The 21,980-nt window shown below is 39.4% G+C and overlaps 1 protein-coding gene across 5 annotated transcripts in view; it reads left to right on the top strand.

Annotated features, from left to right (window-relative positions):
* Positions 1–16,818, top strand: part of pbrm1 (polybromo 1) — a 68,412-nt gene extending 51,594 nt beyond the window's left edge. For 2 of the 5 annotated variants that reach the window (XM_055648292.1, XM_055648291.1), the window contains exons 22-30: positions 310–467; positions 760–943; positions 2,551–2,761; positions 4,302–4,500; positions 5,230–5,391; positions 9,006–9,143; positions 14,810–14,889; positions 15,107–15,302; positions 16,261–16,818. In XM_055648292.1, the coding sequence (XP_055504267.1) occupies positions 310–467; positions 760–943; positions 2,551–2,761; positions 4,302–4,500; positions 5,230–5,391; positions 9,006–9,143; positions 14,810–14,889; positions 15,107–15,302; positions 16,261–16,427 (1,495 nt within the window). In that variant the 3' untranslated portion in view covers positions 16,428–16,818. The other 3 variants (XM_055648293.1, XR_008724813.1, XM_055648294.1) reach the window with 3 other exon arrangements.
* The last annotated feature ends 5,162 nt before the right edge of the window (positions 16,819–21,980 follow it).

Genomic DNA, 21,980 nt, shown 5'->3' with positions numbered 1-21,980 from the left:
GGTTTTCGTTATTTGGATCTTCGGATAAAAGGTTGTGCACCTGCATTAACTTTATTTGGTTATTAAAACAATATATAAAGAATTACTTTACTCTCGTAGGAATGGTTCAAATGTTTGAAAATGTGGCTGGTCTTATAAAAATTGATGATAGACACAAAATGCTGCAGTAACTCAGGCAGCATCTCTGGAGAGAAGGAATGGTTGACCTTTTGGGTCGAATCCTTTCTTCAGACCGCTCCTTTGTGTAAAGTACCGTATGTAAAAGTAAATGTTATGGTAACTTGTGCTTTTTGTGCACCTTGTGGATAGGATTGAGAAGATGTGGGTACGGGGTGGTGCTGCATATTTCTTCGGCCCCATATTCATTCATCCTGAGGAGACGGAGCATGAGCCTACCAAAATGTTTTACAAGAAGGAAGTGTTTCTTAGCAATGTGGAAGAAACTTGCACCATGACCTGTGTGATTGGTAAGGAATTAATATCTTAGGACTGATTACAAAGTGCAATAATGCAGTAAGTTTCGGCATAAATTCTATAAAATGTACTGGAAAATATTTGAAATTTTACCAGTATAATTTTGATTATTTTGGTCAGAGGGCATTTTGATCAGCAGAATTAAATATTTAATTTTTGTCTTCAAATAGGTGGTTAGTATAAAAATGCGCTAATATATTACAAAACCAGATTTCACTTTGCATTAGTGTAATTGCTAAATTATACATTTAATGTAAAATATTCTTGTGGTGCTGTTCCATTTAGGCAAGTGCAGTGTATTGTCATTTAAAGACTACCTCTCTTGTCGACCAACGGAAGTGAATGAAAATGAAGTATACATTTGTGAAAGTCGTTACAACGAAACTGACAAACAAATGAAAAGATTTAAAGGTCTCAAGCGATTTTCCTTATCTGCTAAAGTACTGGATGATGAAGTGTACTATTTCAGGTGAGGCTTGTTGTCGTGAAATAGTAAAACATTCCTCTAATGGTGAAACTTTACTCATTGATTTGAATGCAGTTAGTCTGCAGTTGAGAAGGCTACTTTATCTGTGATGCACAAATTATAATTCATGGCCTCGACTAGTGGGATACTTAAAGATGTGTGGTTATAATATAGGAAATACTACAGGCACTTTCTGTATGGTGATGTCCAACTAACAGCAACTGGTTTAATAATGTTGATTGAAAGGGACGTATTTGCCTGGGTGTGAGGTCTGGCTCCCCCACTGTGTGAAATCATATCTAAGGATCTTTTTCATCCAAAAAGACAACACCTCCAACAGTGTAGCAGTCCTTTGTCAATGCATTATGTTCCGTTTCTGAAAAGAATAAAATACTGAGAGTCCGGGACTTGCTGACAAATTTGGAGGGCTCCAGCTCGTGTGTTGAAATTAAGTGCTAGTGGGATTTTGCCACACATTACTGGAGAATTGCCTCTCAAATCGTGCATTAGTTTGACATGACACAGGACCTGAAGCTCCATGCATTTTGGAGGGAAGTCGATATCCTGCAGATTAGGAGGAAGAGATGACATATTTTAAATTGCTTTATATCCATTTAATTGTCAATTTTTATTTGTTTTAATGTTATATAGCAACAATTAAAATAATTTCTAGGCATTAGAGACATTTAAATATATGAAATTCAATGTTAGTTTTGTCTAAGCTCCATCATTAGCTTAACACCCTTTAGAAACATAGAAATTAGGTGCAGGAGTAGGCCATTCGGCCCTTCGAGCCTGCACCGCCATTCAATATGATCATGGCTGATCATCCAACTCAGTATCCCGTACCTGCCTTCTCTCCATACCCTCTGATCCTCTTAGCCACAAGGGCCACATCTAACTCCCTCTTAAATATAGGGACAGGACCTCGGCATTATATTAGGTGAGGCCTTGTGACCATCCAAACCCCTCTGCCTAAGAGAATGCAAAAGATCAGCTAAATTGACTCTCCAGACTTTACTTGGGCAGCTAAGTGCAGGAAGGCATTGCAAGTGATGGGTCTGATTCAGAATTATCCCAATGTATAACAATCGCTAATTTAATTATTGGTTTAATTCATGGTGCTGTCTAAGCCTTCAAGAGAAACTTGTTAATGATTTAACATGGAAATCTGCTTTACTGTAGATTACTAAATTTGTACAGTATGGAAACAAGCCCTTCAGCCCGACTCTTCCATGCCGACCAAAATGCCAACCTACACTAATTCCATTTGCCTGTTTGGTCAAAATCCCTCTAAAACTAACATAACCATGAATCTATCCAAATGTCTCTTCCACGCTGTAACTACCTGCTTCTACTACCTCCTCTATTCCATATATCCACTGCCCTCTGTGTAGGAAAACTTGTTCCTCGGGTCCCCTTTAAATTATCCCCCTCTCACTTTAAACCTGTCTCCTTACACTGCAACAAAGACAGTGGCTGTCTTCCCCGTTATTGTCCCTTATAATTTTACAACCTCCGAAAGGTCACCGATCGCCTCCTCTAGGAAAACCACTTGCCGTTAATCCAGTTGCTCCTTAAAACTTATTTGTGATTGTATATCGTTCCAGGAAACCTATTGTTCCCCACAAGGAACCATCTCCTCTTTTAGATAAGAAAATACAGGAGCTAGAGATGAAATTTGCAGAATTTGAGGAACCTGATGAAGAGCACGAAGAAGGCGTTGATGAAGAAGCTGAAACTGCTGAACAGCCATCTGTGCCTCAGTTACAAACTCCTGTTCCCAATGAAATGGAAATAGCTCCTTATACACCTCCACAGGTACAGTAATCGGATCTTGCTGAGGTGTTCTACAGGTACAGAAACATTTAAACACATGAGGCTTTTTAAGAGGAGGTGTGGTTTACAGATTTTGTGGAACTAAATCAAAAGTAATTCTAACTTTAAAGAATGTGAGAATTGAGTAGATTCTGTTCTCAACTCTCATCATAAATCATGACTGTACTATTTCATCGGGATTGGAACAACTGAATAATTAACATCAACATTTACAAAATTCAAGTAGCACTGAAAATCAATATTTAGAAAAAGTGGTTACCTTTGTTGGAATGGTTCCAAGGTGCTAAATGTGATACAGAATCTCACTTCAAATGTGGCTATGGTGGCCAACTTAACCATGTGATATCTGAATCATCCAGTTCCATAGCATTTAAGGTCATTGTTAATGGCTCAGCAACCAACCTAACTCAACCAAGAACTTCTGAATATTAAAACTCATTTTTAGTCAACATGTTAGTCATAGATAGACACAAAAAGCTGGAGTAACTCAGCGGGACAGGCAGCATCTCTGGAGAGAAGGAATGGGTGACATTTCAGGTCGAGACCCTTCTTCAGTCTGCCTGTCCTGATTTAATTCAGCTTTTTGTGTCTATCTTCGGTTTGAACCAGCATCTGCAGTTCCTTCTTAAACATGTTCGTCATCTTACATGGCGGTGAGTTTCTACAGTTAATTTAAGCCGGATGTTAAAGAGTAAGCTTGTGGATTTTCTGTTATGAAAAAATGGATTGGCGATACCAAGAAAGTCTATGGGGAGAAGATTTAAATTTTCACTCAAAAATAATTACTAAATAAGTAAGTTTTGAAAATGCATTCACAGTTTCATGCATTAAAAAGGTGAATCTTCTATTTATACAATTGTCTGCTGTTGTGTAACATTTTATTGTTCTTTTGGTCCAAAGTGTTTTGAGCACCAGTCATTCTTGTAGGTTCACAAATTGATCAATGAAACAATTGAAATCATTTTGATTTATATACATGAGAAAATTATGAGATGACAGATAATCCTGTGCCCTGTGTAACCATAGTCCAACTGGGAGATGCTAAATGAAGCTGTAACATTACTAAATAAATGGCTGAGAATAGTCACACTTGAGCATTCCTTTCCCAGTTCCAAAGTGCACTGACAGTTGCTTGAGAGAAGGCTGAGAAGCTCTGATAATGGACCAGAAAAACTATAGAAATTTAAAATCGACTCAAAAATATGCTTCAATTAGAATAAGCAAGTATGACATTTGGGCCAATAACAGTTCATTTTATCTTTTTTTTTTTTAAAGTTGCTTTTGTTAATTTCTGTTTCAGTTAATTAGCAGGCTTTCACTATAGATCAGTAATCTGTGTATAAATGTTATATGTTGACATGTTTTTTCAACTGCTTATAGTATGGTTATTTAAGGTAAGAACCTAGGGATATGTTTTTGCCCTACGGATTAGATATAACTCGTATCTCAAAGTTCTTCCTCATAAGCTTATATGGCTTAGAAATGCTAACGTTCTCAACTGTCCTATGTTCCTTTTTTGTAGTCAACCCCAAAATCCATTAAGGGCACTAAACAGAAGGAGGGAAAGAGGAAGACTAACCCAAGTGGTTACATCTTGTTTAGCAGTGAAATGAGAGCTGTTATCAAAGCCAAGCATCCGGACTTCTCTTTTGGAGAGCTGAGTAGGCTTGTGGGTACGGAATGGAGAAACCTTGAGGCTGTCAAAAAAGCAGAGTATGAAGGTAGCTTATTATTTGTTTTTTAAAGCAAAGACATTTAAAGTGTTTTATTAAAAAATAACCTGACATCACAGTAGCTAATTTGTGCCTGAATTAAATTATGTTAAACCAACAGCTAGATACAGACATTGTATCTTTACAATTCCTTTTACTTCAAAGTAATGCGATTTTGAATTTACTGCCAGCTATCTGAACACTTATTGAGTTAAATGTATTATTCGTACACCGTAAGGTTTATTAAGATCCGTCTCAAGGATAAATTAATTTGAAAGAAAATGAAAGGCTTTCATTTTTCAGTCTGCCTTGATTTGCCGGCCATGGCATTTGCTAATTGTGGCATTAGAAATAGATTTTGCCAGGCTCTTACAAAATAGAGTTATTTCACACACTTGAAGAGATTACCAGAAATGCTGAGAAGTGCTGTTCCTTTTGGTCAAATTTTACTATTGGGTACCAAGTCTATAAGCAAATGGTTGAGAGGAGTTGTCTCATCTCTCATTGAAAGCATTTTGGAAAAGGCTTTGTTAAGTTATCCTGGCAATAGTGTGGATTTCATTTTAACTTGACAAAATGGTTACAATCCCTTCGGGTTTGGAATGTAGGTTATTCTTCGTGAAATTATTAATTGAAGCGAATACCTTCCTTATCTAATCAGTGCAAATTTCTAATTCTGTGCTGTAATAAATAAATAGAGTGGTGTGCCCATGTGAATATACGTTCGTGTTTTTTCAGAGCGGGCAGCAAAGCAGGCTGAGCAGCAGGAGAGAGAGCGTGCAGCTCAGCAGCAGCAGTGTGCCTCCCCACGGGCTGGTACACCTGTAGGTGCCATCATGGGGGTAGTACCACCTCCTACACCAATGGGAATTCTCCATCAGCAGATGACCCCTGTCACAGGTAGCATATGAGAACTAGCTAAATGCCAAAGGCCTACGATTCTATTGAAAACTGCTTTCAACCAAATTTGGGAAGGAAGGAGGGTCATTTTGCTGTTTGTTTGCATTGCAGGGTTTTCATCAGCACCATAGTGGTTTACCAAAAGTACATGTTGAAAGTCTCTCTCAAGGGTTACATACCAGAAATGTTTAATGCATTTCCTAGATATTGTGATCCAAAATGATAATATTAAGTTCTGATGTCTTAATGATTGTAAGAACTCTGCATTGTTGCACCAAATTAATTTTGTTTGCTGACGTCTTATTTGTGAAGTAACTTAAATTACAAAGTATTTTGTGCATTTTCTCTCTATTTACTATAAACAATCAAAAAGTGCAAATCATTGCAAATATTTTATGAATTGCACAAAAATCAAAATCTCTAAATTGTATTCCAAACCTTGGAAGCTACACAAAAATACAAACTTTCTGGGCTGAACAAAAAATAAGTTGGTGCAATCGATAGATATAAAAACTAAGAACATTATTATATTTTCAAAACAATAATGATTCATTAGAAGTTTTGATGTTTAGTACTTGTATTCCAAAAACAAGTTGTTGTATGCAGTCAAGGAAAATATGATGTTACTTACAAAATGTTCTAACCATTGCTAAAGGTTAACCACATGTATGTATTTTAAAAATAATTTCATGAAAATCCTTCTCTCCAGAGATGCTGCCTGTCCCACTGAGTTACTCCAGCATTTTGTGTCTAACTTCATGAAAAATGTACATTGGTTGTAATCTGGCAATATTTTTTCCCCATTATCTTCCACATACTAAAGGATAGTCACGTCATCCAATAAGAAAATTGTAGGAATAGTGTTCTTTAAAGTTGTTTTAATATTAAGTCAAATTAAGTCACATGATTTCATTTCCTCAAGTTTGTTACAATTATTTGTGTATTATCATCTTCTACAGTTGTGTGGTTATCAATTTATCAATTATTGCAAAAGCTGGGCTGTAGTGTTATATTCCTTTGATTGTTTCCTTAGTTATGGACTATACACTTTTTAAATTCTATAAGCCTGTTTAATTTCAGCAATTTTTATCCTTACTTCTGTATTTTAATCAATCCTATCATTAAGAGTTATAAATCAGTAATTTCTGTTTTTAGCCTGTTTGATAAATGTATTAGTGCCATTAATCAACCACTGAATGCAGCTTAATAGTAAATAATTAATAGTAACAATAGCAGCTTGCACTTATATGGTATCATGAATTAAAACATTGCAAGGTGTCTCACAGGAATTTATATTCCAAACAATTTGACACATTCCCACATAAGGAGACACTAAGGCAGTCAATCAAAGGCATGATTACAATTGTAGATTTTAAAGAGTGCCGAGAGGTTCAGCGATGAAAACCTTTGCAAAAATATTTTTCCATTTTCCCTTGTGTCTCTACTTGGTAACTAGTCATATACCGGCAACATTTTTTAATATATGGAATACTGCCTTCAGTAACCGTTATACGTAACATCACTGATGGAGCATCGGAATGGCAATGTATGGTCATCCATTTTATTCTGGTGATATCTACTATGTTATGACCAAGCTGTTAAGTGAGTGCCGAATCCCATGGAACCCCCTAATCAGAACTTCCACTCAAATCAGAGAAGCCTGCGTCCCATTAATTTGTTTTTTAAATTTGATTTCCATTAACTCACAAAAACCACCTAATAGATTGTAGATTTAGTTGAAACTGCAGAGTCACTTTGGATCTATTCATCACGGAACAAATTATGCAGTAAATGTTATCTATAATTATTCCTGAACTTGCTCCGCCATTTTGGATCATTTGTAATCTTGTAAGGAGGTTGAGAAAACTGATACATTTCACTAAGAAGGCCAGCATTTAATGTTCATTCCTAATGGCCCTTGAAATTATAAAAAAGGCAGCAACTTTTCATGAACTACAGCAGATCATATGTGATCCACCATGCTTTTAAACAGGAAGCTTTAAGATCTTGGCCCAGGAATGATGCTGTGTTTATAGGTAAATCATCAGCAAGGCTTTTGTGAGGAGGAGTTTTCAAAATCAGATGGAAATATTGGGTGTTCAATCCTTAATTGAAATTTGAAACTTCTAGTTTAGAAACTAACTTTAATAAGATTCAAACTTTGAAATTAGGCATCTTATGCTATTTTGCTACCTCAAAAGAAGTGTGATTCTTTTTTAAAAATTTCATTTGTTTTGGCTTGTCGATCTTATTCTGATTTTTGATTTCCCACATTTTTTAATATGAATGTCAAAGCACCAACTGTCATGGGATTCAATTTGTTTAGGTTGCCAGCTTTATATTTTTAAGGTAAAATGGATCATCTTCACAGGATTCTTAAAAATACTTTGAGCGAGAGGAAACTTCAGAAGACAACAAATTTTTACCCATTCTGTAGAAAAGGTGGAGACACAAGAAACTGCAGATGATGGAATCTTGAGCAAAACGCGAAAGGCTGGAGGAACTCAGCAGGTCAGGCAGCATCTGTGGAGGAATGGACAGATGATGTTTCAGGTCCTGTCCTGACTAGTTATCTATCCATTCAATCCACAGATCCTGCCTGATCCGCTGACTTCCTCCAACATGTTGTGTTTTGCTGGAGAAAAAATAATTACTTAAGTAATTTGACAAGTATCTGCATGCATGCATTTGGAAAAGAGGCTAAATCCTAAACAACTAATCAAACTGCTTTGGACAGCACAAGCAAAATTACCATTTGAAAATGTTATTGTATTTTTATCGCATGTTGCTGTACAAATTCATAAGCTGAATATTAAGATTTGTAGGAATATTAAGAAGATTATTTGGCCAGACACCACGTGTTATACTATCCTCTTCTTACAGCACAACTGTATGAAGTATCCTATAGTATGTGGCAAATAACAGGAATATTGCTCCCAGGGAGCCAGCATTAACTGATGGGCTGAATGACCTCCATCAATTGAAAGATAAGAAAATAAGATAGAATACAGAAAGAGGATGAATCATGTGCCTTAGCTTAATTTTATATTGGAAATGAGTTAAAGGGACATTGTTCCTTTGTTTTTCCCTCATTGGATGACAGGACTTTGGTATGTGATGGATAATATTCAGAGAATGGAGAAGACCTTGCCAAAGGTAGGTAATCCAACCTTTCGATTAGAAAGTTCAATTTTTCGAATTGAATGATAGAGATGTGACCCAATACATTTTAATCCCGTGTAAATGTTTAGAAAGATGTGTGTATAGCTGCTTATTACCCTGCGTTATTTCTTCACATACTAATCATATCCATATCCATCCCTTTTCGTAATCCATTAGTTTGTAGTGCATGTTTCATTGTGCAGACCAAGGTTCCCTCTAAGTGTTGAAATGGATCAGAAAATCAATTAACACATTCCTGGCTTAATACTCCAAAATTGAATATGCACAGCTTACTTTTGTTGGTGTCTACCAACAAGTTATTACTGATCCAAAATTATTCATATGAGAGATGTTTTCTCACAAAATGAGCTAATTTAGAGGGAACATTGATATAGACTTGCATGTTATTGACATCCTTGATGCATGTTTGAAATTTGTTGTTGTCCTTTAAGGCATGATAGGTGGCTACCCACAAGGCATGCCTCCATTACAAGGCCCTATTGATGGCATGGCCAGCTTGGGCAGCATGCAGTCACTTCACCCTGGGGTGCCTCCACCACCCCACCTTCCCCCAGGCGTTCAACCGCTGGGTAAGAACATCATTGCTAAATCATTATTTTGTTTATTATATGCCATCCTACTCTAAACAGTCAATTATTCTAATTGTGTAAAAGCCCAACAAGAGATAACTAAGAAATATTTATTGGATAGATACCATTTACAGGCACTCCCCAACTTACGGAAGCATTACAGTCTGTGAACCCTTACAAAAGTCGGGTTTTACGCAAGTCGGAGTAACTATCCCCATCACCTACCCGAAATATCTCACAGAGTATTCATTGCGTCCAGGACACATTCTGCAGCGCAAGGCTTGAGTTCCAATGGAAACTTGAGTGGTCGTGCAGTGTTGTGAAAATTACAAACTGCTTGATTGCACTAGGGACTAAGTACAGAATTATAAGAGTACAGAGTTTTCGCAAGTCACCTTTGCATAAGTCCGGGAGTGTCTGCTTATCATTTATTTATTTCAGAAAGTTGGATATTAACAATATTGGGACTATTGAATTTGCATACCTTGAGCCAATTTCTCATTTAAAACATGTTAATGCATTTTTGACATTCTATAATGTTTTTCTGAATTAAATATGATTATGTGCAATGGTAAACTTTCCAAAGGTTCTCTTTTATAGCATAAGGTTATAATTTCCTGTCAAAGTGTTACAACAAAAAAAATATGGTATTTAATCTCTAGATAAACATTCCAAAATTGTCCCACAAGATTGAAGAAATATAATCTAATTGGGTTCATATCTATTTAAGAGCCATTAAAATTTGTTAGGATATAGTTATGAGCTATTGATACTGAAAAGTAGAGCTCCATTTGGTAATTTCACTCTATTTAGTTTTACATTCGATAATCCCAATATGACTTAGTTATTTATAACTTTGCTGCTATTTGTTAAGACCTTTATTTAAAAAAAGGTGCTCCTGTGGCCTTCACACCCAACCAGCATCAGTAAGTTGCAAGCTAACATGATTGTCCTACAGCTACTACTTTAGCAGATCAACACTGACATAGCATGACACTTTTCAAGTTCAAATTCTCATTTATTGTCACTTAACCAATAAAGGCACAGTGAAATTTGAGTTGCCATACAGCTGTACTAAGTGAAAAGAACACAATAAGCACATAAAATAAACATTAACATAAACATTCACCATAGTGGAATCAACATTCCTCACTTTGATGGAAGCCAATAAAGTTCAGACATCTTCCTCCTTTGTTCACCCGTGGTTGGGGCCTTGAACCCTCCGCAGTTCGCCGCTACAGACGGTCCTTGCGTCGGGATGATCGAAATTCCAACATCGGGACGGACCGGAACACTCTGCTGCATGGAGTTCCCAAGTTGGCTGCTTCTTACCAGAGACCCCAGCTTCACGCTGTTAAAAGTCCACAGGCCCCGCGGTCGGAGCACTTCTTCTGGCGATCCTTGGCTCTGCGATGTTAAAGTCTGCGCTGCGGCTTGAAGCTCCAGGCCTGTCTCCAGGAAAGGCCACACCGCTCCAGTTGTTTCCCCCTATTTGCCCGCCACCTCCTCCCACAAACCTAACCAAGAAACATTGAAACACACATTTAAAACATACTTAAAATAATAAAAAACAGAGCAGGGACGTGACAGACTGCTGGCGAGGCAGCCATTGCTGGCGCCAACCGGTGCTTGAATGTCATGAAATGTCTTAAAGCATTACAGATATATGCAAGGAAGAAAGACTCAGTTGTAAGCAGAAAGCATTAGTCATGGTGAAATCCTGTTTGGTGTGAGTGAAATGTGAAGGAATTGATAACTATGCCATTTGCACACCATTGAGGTTTACATTTATGACTATACAGATTCAAGATAGGACTGTACCAGAGGATGTGAATATACCAAAGCATATACCAGAGCCAGTATATAATTTGTTCAAGAAGGAACTGCAGATGCTGAAAGATCGAAGGTACACAAAAATGCTGGAGAAACTCAGCGGGTGTAGCAGCATCTATGGAGCGAAGGAAATAGGCGACGTTTCGGGCCGAAACGTCACCTATTACCTTCGCTCCATAGATGCTGCTGCACCCGCTGAGTTTCTCCAGCATTTTTGTGTACGTCCAATATATAATTTGCCAGGTACAGGGCAGCAAAGGCAGGTAGAGAAGTGACTAAATAGAATTCAAATTTGCACAAGTGTAATACCAACTAGAACACCAAAACTCCATTGACACTGGAACTAGCTGAATAGCCATGTTTTGCTAATAACTAGTTTGTATAATGATTGGTAAATTTTCTCAGCATTCAGGTTACAAATCCAATACCTTTAAACTATGAATTAATTGTGAATCTTTGTTGTGCAAGATTATTGGAATCAGGCCCTCCAGCCCAACTTGTCCAAGCCATCTAAGAGGCCCCATTTAAGTTGGTCCCATTTACCAGTGTATGTATCCCTCTATACCTTTTTCATCCATGTGTACCTGTCCAAGTGTCTTATAAATGCTATTATAGTACCTGCCTCAAATACCTCCTCTGGCAGCTCCTTCCATATAGCTCCTTCCATATTCATACTCCAAATGGAAAAAGTTGTCCCTCAAGTATCTATTAAATCTATCTCCTCTCACCTTTTATACACCTCTACAAGATCACCCCTCTGCCTACAGCCCTCCAAGGAATAAAGTCCAATTTGCCGAGCCTCAGGCCATCGAATCCTAGCAATATCTTTGCAAATCTTCTCTGTATTCTTTCCAGTTTAATGCCAACCTTTCTATAACGTTGATCAAAACCTAACCTGATACAACAAATGCAGCCTCACCAACATTTTATGCAACTCAATCAATCAATCAATCAATCAACCTTTATTGTCATCTTGCAAGCAGTTGTACAGTGCAAAATGAAAAGACGTTTCCCAGGGAATACCGGAGCATCGCACATGAAATTTAAAACATTTCACACATAATAACACTAAAAACAATCCAGTCCCTGATGGAACAGTATAAATAGTTAAAAGCAGGTAAAACAACAATGTTAAAATACAATAAACCAATCGTAAAAATGTCCGGGGCAGCTGATTTGAGTGGCCTGTGCCAGTTATTAAAGTACCCGTGCCAAGCCTCAGAATCAAGTGACTGTGAGTGCAGAGTGACTGTTTAGCAGCCTCACAGCCTGTGGCAGGAAGCTGTTTAGCAGTCTTGTAGTCCGGGCTTTGATGCTGCGATATCTCTTGCCTGATGGCAGGAGATCCAGGTGTATGTGGAGGGGGTGCAGTTTGTCCTTAGCAATTCTCTGAGCTTTTTTCAGACAGCGGCTCTGGAACAGTTCTTGTACCGAGGGCAGGGAGACGCCAATGATCCTTTCTGCTCCCCTCACTACCCTCTACAGAGCCTTCCTGTCCGAGCAGTTGCAGGTGGAGTACCACGTATTTATGCCGTATGTGACTCCACCGTCTGTACCACTCCACCGTACCCCTGTAGAAAGTCCTGAGGATGTTGGTGGGGATGTTGGCCTGTTTTAGTTTCCTCGGGAAGTGCAGTCGCTGATGGGCCCGTTTGACGGTCCCAGTGGTGTTCCTGGACCAGGTGAGGCTGTCTGTAATTTGCACACCGAGGAACTTTATGCTCTCCACTCTCTCCACTGTGGTGCCACTGATGTTGAGTGGTGTATACTTTGGCTGCGCCCTCCTGAAGTCGACAACCATCTCCTTTGTTTTGTCGACATTTAATTCTAGATTATTTTTGCCGCACCAGTCCACCAGTTGTTCTACTTCCTCCCTGTACATTGATTCGTCATCTCCGCTGATGAGTCCCACCACTGTTGTGTCATCCGTGAATTTGATGATCTTATTGTCCCTGAATCTGGCAGCACAGTCGTGTGTGAGCAATGTGAACAACAGCGGGCTGAGCACACAGCCTTGAGGGGAGCCGGTGCTCAACATGATCGAGCCTGAGGTGTTCTTGCCAACACGGACTGACTGCTGTTTCTCTGTCAGAAAGTCCAAGATCCAGTGACATAGGGTGGTGTTGAGGCCCAGCAGGGTTAGTTTCTCCACAAGTCTCTGTGGGATGATGGTATTAAACGCTGAGCTGAAGTCAATGTACAGGATTCTGGCGTAGGTGTTTTTGTTTTCCAGATGCGTGAGTACTGTGTGCAACGTGGTAGAGATGGCATCCTCTGTAGAACGGTTGGGGCGATAGGCAAACTGGAGGGGGTCTAACGATGAGGGGAGGCTGGCAGTAATGTGGGGTTTCACCAGGAGTTCAAAACACTTCATTATTATTGGGGTCAGGGCGACAGGGCGGTAGTCATTTAGGCAGGCAACCACTGGTTTCTTCGCTATGGGGATTATTGTGGAAGTTTTGAGGCATGTGGGGACAATGGCTTGACTAAGGGAGATGTTAAAGATGTCTGCTAGCACATCTGCTAACTCCTCAGCACATTCCTTGAGCACACGTCCTGGGATGTTGTCGGGTCCGACTGCTTTCCACGGGTTGACCTTGGACAGGCGTGTGTCCATCGGGTCTATGGTCAGGACTGGACCGCAACATAACATCCTAACCTCTATACTCAATACTGCAACATAACATCCTAACCTCTATGCTCAATAATGCAATGTAACAAAAGCCTTCTTTACCACCCTATCTACTGGTGGGTGTGACCATGTTCACGGAGCCATGTAGCATTCATTTCAGCATTCTAAAATTTCCCATGTGGAATCAGCCCAGTTAGTATCACTGATCTGGCTGATCTGGCGGTTGGAGAGGGACGGGACATCACAATTAATCATGTTGCTCTGTCATTTATGTGACGGTCAAGATTTAGTGTCAAAGTCATAGGATTTAGTATGGTCCATTGTAGAAAAATGATAATGATGACATATCTCAATATTGAAAGAAGCTTTCATTTCACTTGGATTATGGAATCTCTGAATGTTTCAATATAATCAAGAGGTTGGTTTCTATTGAGCCATGGTTTGGCAGAGAATTGCAACAGATATTGCATTTATATTTTCTGCCATTGGAAAGCTCTCCAAATAATTCCAGTTTAAAAAAAAACATTAAACATGACATGACATCAAAAATGCATCGCTTGGCTTAAAAACTTTAAGGTGTTTCATGGAACATCGAGCTTTGCATAATTTAACTTATTCTTTGGATTTTTTATTTTGGAAATCATTCATGATGCTTCTTCATTTTTTACGTTGCTAAGATGCATAGCAACCTCATTATGTGCTGAGGTTACATCTTAAATCTGGTTGAACTTTTCCTCTTCTATAGCGGTTTTGAAGTTTATTATTTTCCTGGTTTCTACACTGGGCCACATAGACTTGGAAGTAAATAATGCAATTTGCCGATGTTGCTGTCGACCACTGTAAGAAGGTCTCGCCTCTAGTTAGCACTGAAATAAGAAATACTTTAATGCCGAGGCAGAGGTTTGGCCTTGATCTTATTGTATAGCAAAACACATTAGAGGTGCAATACAGCAAACCTGTTTCTCATGAAGAGAATGAATGAATATTAAATATCAGGATTCATTTTATAAAACTTCAAACATTACCTTTACTGTCTTTGTTCTGAAATCTGGCCCTGTTTAGAAACCATTATCAGCACATTTGATGCTGCATTATGAAATTGTGATGTGTATCTTAACAAGAAAGTGTGAAAAGATAATTGTCGGTGAATCTTCGGATCATTGGTTGAGGTCTCCTGAAATGTTTTCTATTCAAACTGCAGGTGTTATAGGTCAAAGTGTGACCACCATGGTGGGAGGCTCTCCAACTGTGACCACAACAGGGGCACCTTATGGTCAACAGGTAAAATAAATTGCTTTCTTAACCTAAAATTTCTATTAATTAAAATATTACTTTATAGTATTACTTTTAGGTGAATCCTACTTATCTGAACTTGTATCGTTTTTTAGACCACACGGTTACAGCAAGAGCTTGAAGGCAAATTAAAATATGTAGGTTAAACGTAATTTTGCAATGATGATTCTCTTAGATTGGTATTCATCCTAATCTTTGGCCTCAGGGTCAGCAGGCTCCGCCTCCATATCCTACACAAGTGGCAGCACAACAAGCTATCCAGCAGCAGCCATCGACGCCGATGTTTGTGGCTCCTCCACCAAAGACTCAGCGATTACTACACTCTGAAGCTTACCTGCGATACATTGAGGGGCTCCGTGCTGACTCTAACACTGTCAGCAAGTGGGACCAATCACTGTCGGGTGAGTGAATGCAAAATATCATGTCAATCATATTATCAATTAATGGAATTTTCCAAAAAAATCTGTTACCAGGCCTGTAGTCATAAAAATACATTGGTCTCTCTGCTGGCTGCTTAACTCTTTTTGGGTGTTATGTAAATCATATTTCACAATGACCGCAGATTAACTTTCACGTGGTTGTGTGATGAAGACAGAGAGGGTGGGCTTTTGCAAGTGCTTCTCAATTCTTCCTTCAAATGAAGTTTGAACTTGCTCAAATGGTGGATTAATAAAGTAGTCCCAGCATCTCCCTGATTTCCAATTCTCTATAATTATTTTCTGGGAAATCAAAGATGCCATGGCATAATTGTGAGGATATCTGCTTTTTCCCCAGCTTTTATCAGGCAACCGAACCATCCTACCACAACTAGAGAGCAGTCCTGAGCTACTATCTGCCTCATTGGTGACCTCTGGACTATCTTTGATTGGACTTTACTGGCTATATCTTGCACTAATGTTATTCCCATTTCAATTATATGTACATTGTGTATGGCTCGATTATAATCCTGTGTTGTCTTTCCACTGACTGGTTAAAACGTGGCTAAAGCGTTTCACTGTACATCGGTACATGTGACAATAAACTAAATCTGAGCTGAACTGATAAAACTTTCAGAATTTTTCCCAATTCATTATCACCTTCATTTAGTCAAGATTTTGGAAAACTTCAACATACTTGATGGTGTTTAGACGAGTATCCATTGAGAAAAAAGAAATACCTACTCCACTGCTTTTTATTGCTTGAATTTGTTGTGATTAGCCATGTCGAGGAATTTGTAATGGGCTTCAGTAGGTAACGTTCTTCCAAGGAGACCTTGCAAGCACTGTGCCCGGGACTCTGTTTTCAGTCACATTTTACAAAAAGGTTATGAAAATAATCTACATGTCCATTTTGATAGCTTTGTCTTGTGTTGCTTTGCAGCAAGAAGGCAAGATGTCCACCTTACAAAAGAACAAGAGAGCAGATTGCCTTCTCACTGGTTAAAGAGTAAAGGTGCTCACACAACCATGGTTGATGCACTGTGGCGTTTACGTGACATCATGCTGCGAGATACTCTAAACATTCGGCATGCGTACAGTCTGGAATAATGTTTGAATTCCTATTACATTACCACCATTTATTACAATGCAAGAGTTCTGTGGAAAGTGTGACTGTGGAAAAAGTGTGTTTTAGTACCTCTGGGGAAAATGGTAGTACAATTTATTTTACTGCTTTTCTTGTATGGTCAAATTGTATTTGTTTTTATAAAAACTTTTTAAATAAGCTGTCACTGGATATTTGAATTTACTATTGGTAGACTCTGCGATGGTCTTAGGAAAAACCCAATTATATTTTTGCACTGATTCTATCCCTTGTATAGAATTCAGTTTCATTTTTTCACTGGTACTTTGGAGGCTGAGTATGCTTGCTCAGTACATTTGTGTTGTAATGAGACTAATTTGAACATTTTTCATTAATAAAAAAGAAAAGTACATCCAACTAAGAGTGATGTGCATGTCTGATTTTCGAGTTGTAGAGCAATATTTTATAAAATCGTAGAAATAAGTGATGTAAAAGGAGATACTGTTAATGTAGGGTTAAAAGGAGTTATCCAACCTGATATCCCCCACTTTCCCATGAGTTGTATATTGTACCACTGCAGTTAAAATTCCATGTACTAAATTACAAAATGTAATGAATTCCAGACGTTGAAAAAGGGTCATCTACCACAAGGGTTCCCAACCTGGGGTAAATTTTGCCTACCCAGGGGGTAAATTAGTTGATTCTGGATTTGTACATATGTTTTCTCATTGACTGACTGGGTTTGGTTCTGGTATACTAGTATCTGTTCATCATTAGTTCATAAATAAGTGAAATAACATTGTTATGTGCTAGTAAAGTTGCCAGGGGTAAATGGGATGAAAAAGGTTCGGAACCCCTGGTCTATCACCTACCTTAAATCTAAGTCCCTCCAAACATTTCCATCATTCCAGTTATTGACCTCAACAAAATGTTATTAATTCCTATGTATCTGATGCACTGACTAAAATGTTTCCCATTATAGATATTCTCTATAAATCTCCCCAGCACTGTTGTAATGTTGCTGTATCTTTCCTATAATGTGGTGGCAGACTGCCTACCGTATCTGACCTGTGAACTGTGCACTGTTCTATCATAGGCTCCTGACTCTTATATCCCATGCCTTGACTTTTTTTAATCATCCCATTTACCCCAAAAGTAGCCCAACTGGATTTTATATGTTTCAATAAAACCGCCTTTCATTTGTCTAAATTTTAGTTTAGTTTAGAGATACAGAACGGAAGCAGACCCTTCGGCCCACCGTGTCTTTGGAGTGTGGGAGTAAAAAAGCCCACGCGGTCACGGGGTAAACGTGCAAACTCCGTACAGACACCACCCGTAGTCGGGATCAAACCCCGGTCTCCGGCGCTGTAGGCATTGTAAGGCACAACTACCGCTGCACCACCATGGCCGCCCTATTAGAACCTTAAATTCTAAAGATGTACAACCCTGATTGTTTAATCTCTCCTAAATCAATCAAAACATTTCATGAATACTTCTGGGAAACATTCCTTGCACCACCTCTATTGCAAGAATATTTGAGTGGAGAATTAGAGGTACAGGTTTGCAATCAATAATTATCCCAGGTTAATATGATTCTAATAATAATATAATAAATTAAGAAACCTGAAGCATCGTACCTTAAAGTGTACAATCACAGTATCAAATCCTCATGAATAAACCCCCTAATTCTATTCACCATATGTTGTGTGGTTATTTGAGTGGATTCTTCATTTATAGTGCCCTCCATAACGTTTGGGATAAAGACCCATCATTTGTTTATTTGCCTCTGTACTCCACAATTTGAGATTTGTAATAGCAAAAAAATCACATGTGGTTAAAGTTCACATTGTCAGATTTTAATAAAGGCCATTTTTATACATTTTTATTTCACCATGTAGAAATTACAGCAGTGTTTAGACATTGTTCCCCCATTTCAGGGCACCATAATGTTTGGGACACAGCAATATCATGTAAATGAAAGTAGTCATGTCTAGTATTTTGTTGCATATCCTTTGCATGCAATGACTGTTTGAAGTCTACGATTCATGGATATCACCAGTTGCTGGGTGTCTTCTCTGGTGACACTCTGCCAGTTACCGTATTTCCCGGCAATGAAGACGTTATTTTATACCCCAAAATAAGGCCTGAAAATGTACCTGCGTCTTGGAGGCCGAAGGCTAGATTGTTAGCCAAGAAAATTAGACTTGTGACAAATCGCTTTTAAAACATGGGGACACAATGAGGCCTAACACAGGGGCCGTCAATCTACGGCCCGGATCCGGCCTGTAAATCCAAATTCATCCGTCCCACAGGTGTATTTTTTTTTTAATTAGTTTTTGCGACCTGGGAACTGCAGCCAGTGCCAGGGACGCAGGCAACCTGGGAACTGCAGCCAGACCTGGGACAAGCGTGCTGGGTGTCACAGCTGACCTGGGTGTCACAGCCAACCTGAGTGTCACAGCCAGACCTGGGGCAAGCGAGCCGAACTGGGCTCTACAACAAGTCCCGTGGCAAGCAGGCGACCTGGGAAATGCAGGCATTCCCGGGGCATGCAGTCGACCTGGCAACTGCAGCCAGACCTGGGGCAAGCGTGCTGACCTGGGCGCAACAGCCAATCCTGTGGTTACTGACAAATCCACACCTGACTCCTGAAGAGTGTTTCTGATCTGTCGGCTAAGGTGTTTGGGGATTTTTCTTTATTATAGAGAGAATTCTTCTGCCATTAGCTGTGGAGGTCTTCCTTGGCCTGCCAGTCCCTTTGCGATTAGTAAGCTCCCCAGTGCTCTCTTCATATTGATGTTCCAAACAGTTGACTTTGGTAAACCTAAGGTTTGGCTGATGTCTCTAACTGTTTTATGGTTGTTTCTCATAATGGCTTCTTTGACTTTCATTGGCACAACTTTGGTCCTCATGTTGATAAAGAGCAATAAAAGTTGCCAATGGTGATGGAAAGAATGGAGGAAAGACGAGGTGCTGAGAGCTCTCTTATACCTGCATTAAGGAGGCATTCAAGCACACCTGAGCAATTACAAACACCTGTGAAGCCATGTGTCTCCCCATTTCAGGGCACCATAATGTTTGGGACAATGTATAAACACAGCTGTAATTTCTACATGGTGAAACCCAATGTATTAAAAATACCCTTTAATAAAATCTGACAAGGTGCACTTTAACCATATGTGATAGTTTTTATTACAAATCTCAAATTATGGAGTACAGAGGCAAATAAATAAATGATGGGTCTTTATCTCACATTAAGGAGGGCACTGTATATACCTGCCACAGATGTCCCTATCCATAGCCAGGTCTTTGTGCAGGCAAAGCCTCCTAGTCACAATGAAGATACATTCCATTATGTTATGTGGCACTACAAACTCACTAAATGCGAGTGATACAGAATAAATTGGGCATTTCAAATCTGATTGTCCATGAAACATTGTGGACCACCAGTAGCAGAAATGTGCATTATGATGTGTAACCTTATGGCCTGACAAATCTCTCACTCGACTTGTGGCTTGGGCTGGCCTGGGTATTCCAGCCCCATCCCTCGGCCTATGTAGGGGATGTGGAAAAATTGGTATTCAGCATCTAAACCATAAATTCAACTATTTCCTTTTAGATATGGGTAAAATACAGGACTATAGACAACCCTAATGCCAGGCTGTGAGATTACACATTTTAATGAAATATGTACTGTATTATCATGCTATGTTCATGCATTTTCTTTTTCTGAACATTAGATATTAGAGATAAAGCATGTAAACAGGCCCTTCAGCCCACCGAGCCTGCACTGACCAATGATCACCCAAATAGTTCTATCCTACACACTAGGGACAATTTGACAGAAGCTAATGAAACCTACATGTCTTTGAAATGTATTGCTCTTAGGGCCAACGGAATCAAGGGGTATGAGGAGAAAGCAGGTACAGGGTACTGATTCAGGATGATCATATTGAATGGCGGTGCTGGCTAGAAGGACTGAATGGCCTATTCCTGCTCCTATTTTCTACATGGAAGAAAACCGGAGCACCCGGAGAAATCCCACGTGGTCACAAAGAGAATGTATGAACTCCATACAGACAACGCCCATAGTCGGCATCGAACATCGGCACTCTGGCGCTGTAAGGCAGCTACTCTACCATTGTTCTGCCAAAATTATTTATAAATCTGAACATGCCCTGTATCTTACATGTGAAACGGGGGAAAATGGCTATCGTTTACATCATGCTTGGCTGTGATTTAATCCTAGATGCGAAGGTAAACTTTCTTGATGCTCAGTTTTGAGCTGCCAGATCTGTTGTATTCACCTTAGCATATTGGTGGTGGCAGACACCACAATAGAGAGCTTTGTCTCTACACAGACTGCAGTTATTCCTACCAATTATGCTGAGGCCGAATGCATCTACACAGGTAAAGTTGTCGGCTGCCCTCTCCTTACCTTGGAGGACTTACACAGTTCCCGCTGCACCAAAAAAAACCAGAATATCATAAAGGACATTTCCCACCCCGGACACTCCCTGTTTGAACTGTTGCCGTCAGGCAGACGGTACAGATCTACAAGGACAAGGACGAACAAACTAAAAAACAGTTTTTACCCCACTGCTATAAAAGCACTAAATATAGCCGCCAAGGAACGCAGGGGCGATACAGACTAAGGGACTGTGGTAACTGTGAAATCGACAGAAGGATGGAGGGTTGGGTGTGTATGCGTGCTTTGTTCGTGATATTTATTTAGTTGTTTATCTTTAATATTTTACCTTGTATGTATTGTTAGCTTTTAGAAATGTTTGAATGCTGCACTGACTGGCTGACATTTTAAATTTCGTTGTACATGGTTCATGTTACAATGACAATAAAGAAACTATTCTATTCTATAAATCTGGTGCAAAAATGCTCCAAAATAAGGCTCAGAATGCACCAGAGAGCATCTAAAACCCCAGAGGCAAGGGTCTTTGAGCTTCGCACTTGTGATATGCGTGCACTTATTTCACATAAAACTTTTATAATCCTGCCATGTGAAAAGCTTTGTACGGCCTGGTGTATAATATTTTTGACACTGTCATAGACTTTTCTTACATATGCTGTCACAACACACTAGTCTCTAAACAACACTTCAGTAATTTTCCTTGCCCTCCATTTCAGAATAATAGTGTTTTAAGCCGATAACTTGACACTAGCTCTGGCAAGAAATAAAAAGTGCCACTTCCCAGCCCTTGTCTCATTGGCCACGCTCGGCTGCACATGGTGTCAATCTGCGGGACTCTTCCATCTTCCTCTCATCGTGGGGGAGGGGGTCTCACAAGTAGAATAGCCTAGGGCCTCTCTTCATCTAAATCCGGCCCTGTCCAAGGCGCTGGCTTTATTGGTTTCTACAAGGTAGTCGTCCCCTGGTTACTGCCAAGTGTCTTTGATCAGGGTTATTAGTTTGCCCTGGGTTTCATCCAGAGTGTATAACTTGGTGCGTTCCATATAACCATATAACAATTACAGCACGGAAACAGGCCATCTCGTCCCTTCTAGTCCGTGCCGAACACGTATTCTCCCCTAGTCCCATATACCTGCGCTCAAACCATAACCTT

The sequence above is a fragment of the Leucoraja erinacea genome, chromosome 16 (assembly GCF_028641065.1).
Source record: "Leucoraja erinacea ecotype New England chromosome 16, Leri_hhj_1, whole genome shotgun sequence".
In the NCBI taxonomy this organism is placed as follows: domain Eukaryota; kingdom Metazoa; phylum Chordata; class Chondrichthyes; order Rajiformes; family Rajidae; genus Leucoraja; species Leucoraja erinaceus.
Note: the sequence above shows the minus strand (reverse complement) of the source record. Positions and strands in the feature narration are given on the sequence as shown.